The 9,950-nt window shown below is 34.2% G+C and overlaps 1 protein-coding gene across 1 annotated transcript; it reads right to left on the reverse strand.

Moving 5' to 3' along the window:
• Positions 1-2,375: 2,375 nt before the first annotated feature.
• SYT4 (synaptotagmin 4) lies at positions 2,376-7,682 on the reverse strand. Its single transcript, XM_058826642.1, has 3 exons — positions 7,075-7,682; positions 5,378-5,498; positions 2,376-2,683 (listed from the first exon to the last, which is right to left on the reverse strand). Exons 1-3 carry the CDS (start codon positions 7,657-7,659, stop codon positions 2,376-2,378), a joined length of 1,014 nt encoding a protein of 337 aa, XP_058682625.1. The 5' UTR covers positions 7,660-7,682.
• Between the last annotated feature and the right edge of the window lie 2,268 nt (positions 7,683-9,950).

The raw sequence follows: 9,950 nt of genomic DNA on the forward strand, positions 1-9,950 counted from the left end.
TTTCCAGCTTAGTTATTTTCTTTTCAGAAGCTGTAACAGTTCTGGTTGTGTTGTACTGACCTAAACTCTCCCAGTCTCCATTGGATAAAACAAAGTTTCCCCATATCCATGGTCCCAGTGACATTTCTGGGTTGACTCAGAAGAGTTTTGCTCTGTGATTGCACCTCAAACCCCACTGAAGCCTGTGGGCATCTTTCCTTTAATTTGGTGGCTTTGGATTAGCTCTGCTTGAATGTGGCTGGCAAACTCTAGCCCTTAAGCAGTTTATCAGCTTTCTAAAGAAATAATCAAAAAAGATTCCTCTCCTTTATACATACAATACGCAATATTTTTACATTTAGCATTATCATAAAAAGCATGTTTATGTTATTTTGAAAATGTATTTTTACAGAAATCTATAAACACTGTTGTATCAAACACATTCTCAAAAACTGGAGAAAATACTGACACAAAACCTGGAAGAGCCTCAATGGAATTCTTCCAGTACTATTTGTCTACTTGCATATTTCATATTTCAGTGTCCTTTCCTGCAAACATAATTTGGCCATATGAGAACAGGTAAAGTAGACAACAAATCCCCAACAGTTTTAAGTAGGACCTAGGTCTGTTGTTTAATGAAAGTAGATTGACATTCAATGTATGTTTGGTTTGTTCTAACCTGGCATGCCCATTTTGCTACCTTTACTCACAATGAGCAGTACCTTAGTTCCCAAGTAGTCTCATTTGCTTCAATGGGATTACACGTGACAAATGATGTATGCAAAAATACTGAAAATCGTTTTCCACTTTTTTTAACCCTTCTTATGTCAACAGCTAACATCACTATCTTCTTCTTTATATATATTGTACTTGAAAATGAAGTAGGACTAATACTTGCAAACAATTCTGTATCAGAAGTTAGTGCACAAACCTTAGGAAATAATCTGCTTATAGTTGTGCTATAGTTCTGACAGCCTAAAAACCTATCTGGTATGACCAAGACTAAATTTCACAGGTCTAAATGCTTTATTTGTACCCTTGTTATTATTACACTTGATATTTCCTCAGCCTGACACAATTTTAGTTTAAATAGACACGTGTCACACTGACATGAAGTCAGGATGTTATTTTCCCTTACCACCACCATTGTCAGCACAGTCAGTAATGTACATTAATTCATATATAATCAAAGTACTTTCCAAGTACTTTTTCTGTGTAATGCTGGAGAAATTATAAAGTGAATTTGGTTTTCTCTCCTGCAATATTTTAAAAATGCACTGAAGTTTGGATATTGGTACTGACTGTAATGGCATTTGTTACAGTCCAGGAGGTTAAACACAGGAAGTTAAACAGCAGAATAAGGTTTTCTTATTTATCACACTTTTTTGTTTATTCTTTAATGAAATTACAAAAAGAAAAAAAAAAAATTTAAATTTTTTTTAGTATTAGTGAATCGTTAAAATATAATTGGTGGAAAGTAATTGATTGTAATATCCTGTATGTTACCTCATCTCAACAGAAATTCTTTTGCATGGCTTGAAATGTTTAAAGTGTAATCCTACCTAGAGGAAAAAAAAGCAAGCCATATCTAACTCCAAATTTTAGCTATACTGTAACACGTACAGTCACCCGTAAAGGAGCCCTTTTAACAAAAAAAGGTATGCTAACTTGATCATTACTTTGAAGTATCTATTTTGGTCACTGCAATAAAAAAAGTTATATATATAAACTTACTAAAAAATGCAAGTGTAAGAAATTATATAATAGTTCTACACTTAAAAATAATAGTTTTACCCAACATGATATGTAAAACAATGAAAAAATGTTCATTCTTTGGGATGATCAAAGTGTAAGTAACCAAAACTTACAAATATTAATTAAATTTTCATAAAAGAAGGTTTTTGGTGGAGGGGAAGAAAGAATTTCCCCCCTGCTCACCCTCAATCCCCATGGCTTTTATAGATCCATCCCCTTCCCTAATAAGCCACAGGTGGGGTCATTTTTTTGGATATATTGTAATAAGGTTTTCTTCTTCTATAGATGAGTCACTAATAAGTGACTTTTTCAAAACAAAGTTTCTCCTTCTTGAGGTTTACAGTGCTTTAGAATTTACAGGCCATTTAAACTCTAGAAGAATATTAATCTGAAGTTATTATGTTAAAGTTTAATGAAATAGAAATTCTCTTATTTAATGTGAAAATTAAGTTAACTTCTGTTCTGATAATTCAATCCAATTTTATTTGAAATCCCCTGCCCCTCTTGGAAAAAAAAAAAAAAAAAAAAAAAGTTTTGTAATTAAAAGCTTGTAACTATACATAGCAAATAAAAAAAGAAACAAACTGCTCCTTGCCAATGGAAATACATATAGTTTTTAAGATCAACCCCTCTCTAAGCTGCTAACCATCACATAACATATGCCATTTGGCAATTTGTCTCCTAGGATATTCACAAATTTCTTTCCAGTGCTCTCCACCTGTTCCTTCTGCTGAAGATCCCAAGGTTAACCGGCCAATGACCTCATTCCTTGACCCCCTGTCTGAATCTAAAACAAGAAATTCAATGCTGATATCATCAAGGCCCTCACAAGGAATGTCAAAAACAAACAATTCATTGAACACTGCATTGGGGGTGCACTTCTTCACGTGAGTTTTCTTTTTAGAAATTCTCTTCTTGGCATGGTACAGGTTCACTTTGACATAAGGGTCTGCAATAAAAAGAAAAAGCACAGATCAGCTATTGAACAGTGTTTAGAAATTCGTTGGTCCAGTTGTTGGTAAATTCTGTAATTTACTTTTACATATAATATAGATATCTATAAAATATATAATATTATATATATTATATATTATATTATTATAATATATATTTTATTATATATAGAATATATTCAATATCATATATATATATAATATTTATTAGCTAATAGTTATTTTAAGTTATTAAAGATTATTCATCTAATATATTTTTAATTTTTTTATTTATATCAGAATTAACCTCTTTAGTTTCCCTTTATGGGCACCAAAATTTTGTTCAAGGCAGGCAGTGAACTTTAGACTGCAGTCAAATGCAGGTGTTTCCTTCAAAAGACAAATCTTGTCCTGTAGTCCATTAAAAAAATAACACCTCTACCACATGCAAAGATGGTCTGAAAGTATACAAAATTCTCAAGGTGTCTAAAAATATGTATCATTGCTTATTTTTATGTAATTTGCTTTTCATAGATTCTACTGGATATAATCACCAGCACTAATCAAACCCATAAATAGAAAATCTTCAGAAAGGAGTGGATATACTTGGGCTGAAAAAATGGATGTGATATTTCTGTTGGGGTTCTACTGATGTCAATTAACCTGATTAAACTGAGGCCACCAATTGCTATTGAATAAATTTGACACTAAACTTTAAATGTAAGGGTATGTTTGCTGTTGGAATGTGTATCTCTCTTTACACCTGTGCTGTTGAATTTGAGAAGGGAAAATGTCCATATTTTTTGCTGCCAACCAACTTTGAGTGTTTGCATTCCTCATAATTATTTAATTGTTGTGAGGTTTCCTTGCTATGATCTTCTATAATGGCCATGTTTGTTCTTTCAGAGGTGACATTTTAAAAATCAACCCTTTCAATTACCTTGGCATTTATTCAGTGAAATTGTGGGCCTGTTTCCAGGTTCTCATGGTGCAGTGATGTAGTACAAAGTCTTATTTACTGAACCCAGTCAAACATGATAGTTTATGCAAATAATCAGCCAAATTAATCATCAAGAATGCCTGAATACTTTTTTTAAAAAGTAATACTAAAACCAAACAGTCTGATACATTTTATGTCACAGTTATCAGAGTGAAATTGTTGGGTAAGTAAAAGTTGTTTTTGCTTGAACTGATAATAGTCTACCAGATTTCACTGTCTTCCTTCTCCAAGACTGATGTTGGGATGAGGGGAAAGTCACAGAGGAAATTGTGGCTGTCCTGAGTGCAGTATGCTACTGACAACCAAATGCCCATTGCACCTGGCCTTATTGATGAACAGAAAATAATGAAAAACTGTTTAAATGAAGAAGGTGTCCAGGTGCAACATGGCTGCCTGCAGAAATGCTGCATTCTCATTATAGTTTAGCAAGGCTCTCTAGGGGGATGTAGGAAAAACAAATAAATTTTATAGCTTTATTTGCAAGAGGTGCAGTAAAAAATGGATGTTCCATAGGTTCCAGGTGGATTCTGTGACTCAGAGTGCTTTTTTTACTGACTTATTTTCCCACTTGGGTAAACATCAGGCAGGTCTGTTGATATCAGCTAGCTGTCATGCTGTCTTCATGAAACCACCAATATCTTCTGTGACTTTGGGGTTGATTTTTAAGAGTACATATCCTCTTTTAGTCAAGTAAATTTTTGAGCTTCAAATACATTCCTTCTCCTTCTGATATGTGAACAAAATTTAGATCAAAAGATTTAAATGGAACTTGGTGAGAGTTATATATAGCTTTGTTGCATTGGATTCAGGACGGGCTAACTTTCCAGGTAAATTGCAGTATGAGAAATAGAAAAACTGTATTATTGGCTGCAGTGATAATTATTCAATGTTTCCCAAAATTACTTCCTCTTCTGCTTCTTTCATAATATCAAGTGAAATGAAAGATTACAAGTTCAATAAAGAAGCAGCAGGAGATGTGGTACTACAGCCCGTTTTTGTGTACTGTTTTTCTGTGTGGCAATCTTATAAATAGGACATTGAATTTTATATTGTTACTATGATATATAGCCTTAATATGTCTTCTATGTTCAATTCTTGAATTGTCTTCTGAGGAGGTTCCATTGAATGAGAAATGGCATCAGACAGGGAGAAGAGAGGATAAAATCTGGTGCCTCTTAGTGCACTGCAAGTTTGGCTCACAATAAAGCAAGGGTGTCATGCTGCAGCCTCCTCCCAGCAGTGGCACAGCTCACCTTTTAAAATTGCCAAAAAAATGTTGGTGCTCAGTGGGCCAAATTCAACACAGAGTAAGAGGCTTCTTTTCTTCATAAATCATATGATGATCTCACTCAATACTGATCTTCTACAAATAAACTCATTTTTTGTCATAAATAAAAGCTTTTGGTATCTGCAAACAACATCCCACGCTTATGGCAGATGGGTTCTGTTCAAGACAATCATAAAACTCATTGGTTTCCACTGCTAACAGATGTCACCTTTTTTTGATGAGGTTGAAGAACGAATTTGTAAAATACATATCCTAGAAATAAAGCACTGACCTAGATATGAATAAAATGAATAGGCTGTAAATAATAAAAACACCATCTCTGCATTTATGGAATATTTTTAGTCTCTGAAATGCCACATTTCAGCTGTCTTTTTGTCATTCTCCTTTATATTCTTCAGGCATATTCATTATTAAAACCATTACCTGATAATCCTGACACATCAGATTTAGGTAGATGCCTGGCTTTTAGAACAACGACAGTGAGTGTGTTTGTTGTAGATTGATAACAGAGAGAGACCAGTAATTCTCCACGACCAGATGATTTCTGAGGAAATTAAAGGACAAAAAAAATAAAAAATGGAATAAAACTATTTATAAGCAATTATATTGACCAAGTTTTAAAACAGAGTTGAAAAGGTTTATGAAATGTCTGAAACTGTGTAAAAGGACATAACATATGGAGCTATTCTGATTTACATAGTGAGTATAATTCCCCTCTATATTAGTTATATAAATTTTCCTATAATTGGTTATCAGACTTAACAAAAATAAAAAATAAATAGACAATATAAGTTGATATGACATTACTGTCTTTGAAGAGTAGAAATCAAATTCTGAGAGAAAAAAATCATTTAAAAAAGAAAATTATCTTAAGCAAAGCAAAATTTCATAAAGATATATTGGGAGAAAAAATCTAGTACAAGTAAAGAAAACCTATTTGATAAAGTATTTTAAACAGGAAAGATTCAAACTGTCAGTTAAATCGTATCCCCTGACACTCTCTAAAGCAGTATAATATACATAAAATAAAGTTGAGATCAAAGATTTTCTTTATGATTATTTGATTTGAATTTACAGGAGTAGTTTATTTCAAAGGGAGAAAGAAGGCAAGGGAAACAAGAGAAGCTAGTACCTTATATACCAGAAAATCCAATAAGTTATCAACAAAAATCAGTAACATATTTGTTGCTATATAGTGCTAGAAGTGCAAAATAACAGTATTAGCTATTGGTATGTTGCCTAATTGACTTTTATTTTATTTGGCAGTATGCTTGTCATTTCAAACCAATCATGTTGAACGTCAATACACATTCCACTTCCTTAGCAGAGATTTTAGAGATGTGTGTGTGTGATGCCTGTGCATTTCCGTGATTCAGCTGGGGTGGGTGTAAATGACCCTTACACTCTCAACTGAGACAACACAGCATGAAATATTTTTGTCCCAGTGAAGTCAGGAAGTTCTGTTGGTAACTCCAGCAAGTCTATGGCTTCACCCTTACTACCTTTAGTAAAGCTGCAGTCTGTATCATAATTCATGAGAGACAAGGTGGTGGCAGCAGCAACATGCAAGTACATGCTACGACACCAGCAATGTGGTCTTTAGCAGGTCCCACTTCCCTAACTAAAGACTACTACGTTCCTAAAGAATGTGCTACACAGCCCATGCAGTTGACATTTCCATTGACTTCAGTAAGATTTAAGAAAGAATGGTGCAAAATATAAAAGGTGATGGAGGATAAAGGGAATAGTACATAAGTATTTTTATTCTTTCATTGAAAAGCAATTAAAAGTGAATCAGTGGGTGTTTGAGTCTGCTTGAGCTAACTGGAATGGGTCCACTCAAACCTGCTGGACCAGACGAACAAGAAATTAGATCTTAGGGCATTAGCAACTTATTTCAACATGCTGTTTGTAATGTTTTTGGATTTTTTTTATTTTTTTTTTTTTTTATTGCACTTGTGTAATGGCTTCCTCACAGTGCCATTAGCAAAGCATCTCAGGAATTGTATGGTGAGCTTTTTTGGCTTTTCTTTCCAAGATGGCAGCAGCATTACACAAGAATCATAGCTAACCCTATCACAGCATTTTCAAACTTTTAATAAAAAAGATGTTACCCTAACATTTCTTTTGATGATCTCTCTGTCCATTAGTAGCCTTCCTTCCGAGAGTTCAATTCCAGCGAGAGGGATGAGGACTTCTCCAATGACATCATCTCTGGAAAATCTGTCGAAGCTCAAGACCATGAAGTGAAGTGTTAAGTCTTGAATTTGGCTGTAGGGGATCCCATAAAATGTGAAAGTCTCATCAAAAGCTGGATCTAAGGTTTTTCTCAGCACTCTGGTTTTCACCTTGTGCTTTTTCTCAGGCAGGATTGTCATTTTGATGTAGGGATCAGAAGTCATTGACTGTTCATCCATTGCTGGCAGCCCACGAGCTTCTTTGATGTTCACTACAAATGCTTTTCTCTCAAAGTTGTACTCTAAGGAGAAAAAAAGAGTTCCTAGCTTGTCTTGTTTATCTTCAGATGAGAGGGAAGTGATGGATTTAATGCTGTCAGGGGATACTGAATCTTTCTTCCTTTCTGCAAAATGCTTAGGAGATGAATTTTCAAGATCTGGAAAGCCCTGCATTTTTGTGGTTGTTTTGGGGAAATTGCCATTTAGATCTCTCTTCTCCAGGTCAAGATGGAGAGAATTCTTTGGCATTGCTGATTTGTTCTTTGCTTCACTTTTATCATCTGCTCCAAACTTCTTCTTGCTGTTGAGATTCTCAGGGTAAATATCAACCCCCTTCAGAACATGGACAAACTTGTATGGAGGGGTCTTATTGGACTTGGAAGATTTGCGTTGGCAGCAGATCCAAGCAAAGAGGGAGACAGAGAAGATAAGGCCAAATGCACTAAAGATCCCAACCACTGTAGGAATTTCATCTGCAAATCAAATAAATAGCAACAAGCACATAAGCAGCAATACCTTAAATTCTGCATGATATTTAATAGAGCAATAATTCAGTAAAACAAGCTGATACGAGATGGTGATATCAGCAGGACTGACAGACTGGAAATGCTCTGCATTGTACACATTGCTCGCCACCTGCAGGCACCAGTGTGCAGTCCCACTCTAAGACATGCTTTTTATGCTAGTATTTTTCCATATGTGGAAAGTTAGGGAGGAAAATACTATTCCCATCCTAATAATAATCACGGTTCATAATTTTTCTACTGTCTCAACCCTCTGTATGTAGTTTCTGAGCTTATATGTCTGTGAATAATACCGTCTCTCAGCTGTTTTCAGCTTTGGGTTTATGGAGGTTTGTTGATTTGCTAGAAAACACTCTGAAATATACATTATTTACATCTGCTCTCCATAATGTTTCATAGAATACTTTGTACATTCAATTAGTTGTTTTTTAATGGTCTGGTCCCATAATTGCCTGGAGGTATCTCTTCGAAGAAGTGAGTTTAATTGGAGGTTATAGCACTCAAGAGTTTCACTGTGATTTTTCAATACTTTACAGGAGGAAGTCTATCAATAAAATTTAGAATAATTATATAGCAAGTGTCTTTTCCAGATGGTTGTAGCATTATGCAGCACATGTGAATTCAAAGCTGAAAAAATCATGTTAAGTTTATCATTGATAGCTACTGAGCTTTACATTTACACTGAAGTAAATCTTATGGGGAGTTTACAGAAAGGGTCAGTACTTCTTAGAAATATACAAAAAATGTTAAAACATAATTCTCTACAGTTTTAATATGAATCCTATACTTACACTGAATAAAGAGAAACTTGAGCAAGTGTTACAACCTCCATTGCCATGTGGATATATTATTTACATATGGAGTATCATTAAGCCTTCAAAGCATGCATCAAAGGGTAAATGAGCACAACTAATTAGAAATCCAATTTTGCCCATAAGTAACATTACTAAGTGAGTTTAAACCTCCCACAAAGTAACAATCAGAGCTTAATCTTTATTCCCTGCAACCCTGGATGTCCAGTAGAATATTAATGTCATGACATTGTTTATGCATAAAGGCAATTATGTAACAGTTCTGCTTCTCTCTGGTCGTTCTGGATGAGTAAAGGAAAACTATCCCTCTGTATTAGTAAATCAGCTTAATCCAAGCAAAAGCTGGGCAGATAAATGTGCTGCCAATACACCTTTGCTTTTTAGTGTGATGATTCAGAAAAAAAAAAAAAAAGAAAAAAAAGAAATCCACAACAATACTATCAGAGCAAAGTAGGACATAATGTTCCAGCACAGAAAGCATCAGGCCTGGCTATTAATTTTTTATGACAACACTTTTCTGACGCTTCTAAGCTGTACTAGTCTACACACTTAATTGCAAGAACTTAACGAAATGACTGAATACGATACACATAATCAAAAAGTATTTTTCCTAACTTAAGCACGTGGGTCTGAGTTTCAAGAATTCCCTGGGCTGCAGAAATTGAAATATACATGATAAAAATAAATAGAAAGCTAAAAGTAATTGAGAACTAATCAGAATATTTTAGTGTCTTTTAAGAATGGTTTGTACATTACAATACTTTCTCATGAGATAATAGACTTTTCATAGTAATGGTCGTTATGTTCTACTTTAATTCTATAACAACTGAAAATAGGGGTAGAATCAATTTGATGTTTTAAATATTAATTATCTTTCTTAAATAAGTAATTAGACAAGCATGATGTCACAAGTGTGGTTAGAAACCTCAAGTGGGTGGAATAGGAAAGAAGATGAAATGGTAACAAAAATGGTTTTATATTTACAACTAATTGTGTTACAACATGACTTTCTTGCTTTTGTCATAATCAATTGGCTAATATTCAAGGCAGTGCATTAGTAGAAAACATCACCTACTGATTCTGGGAGAAGTTATTTTTCCAGTTATGTGATATAAATCTGGAGTCTCTTCACTAAGTCAGTGGAATGATCCTTGAATCAAACCACTGCTAAAGCAAGAGTAATATAGGCTAGAGTCAATATTTG

The sequence above is a fragment of the Poecile atricapillus genome, chromosome Z, assembly GCF_030490865.1.
Source record: "Poecile atricapillus isolate bPoeAtr1 chromosome Z, bPoeAtr1.hap1, whole genome shotgun sequence".
Classification (NCBI taxonomy): Eukaryota; Metazoa; Chordata; class Aves; order Passeriformes; family Paridae; genus Poecile; species Poecile atricapillus.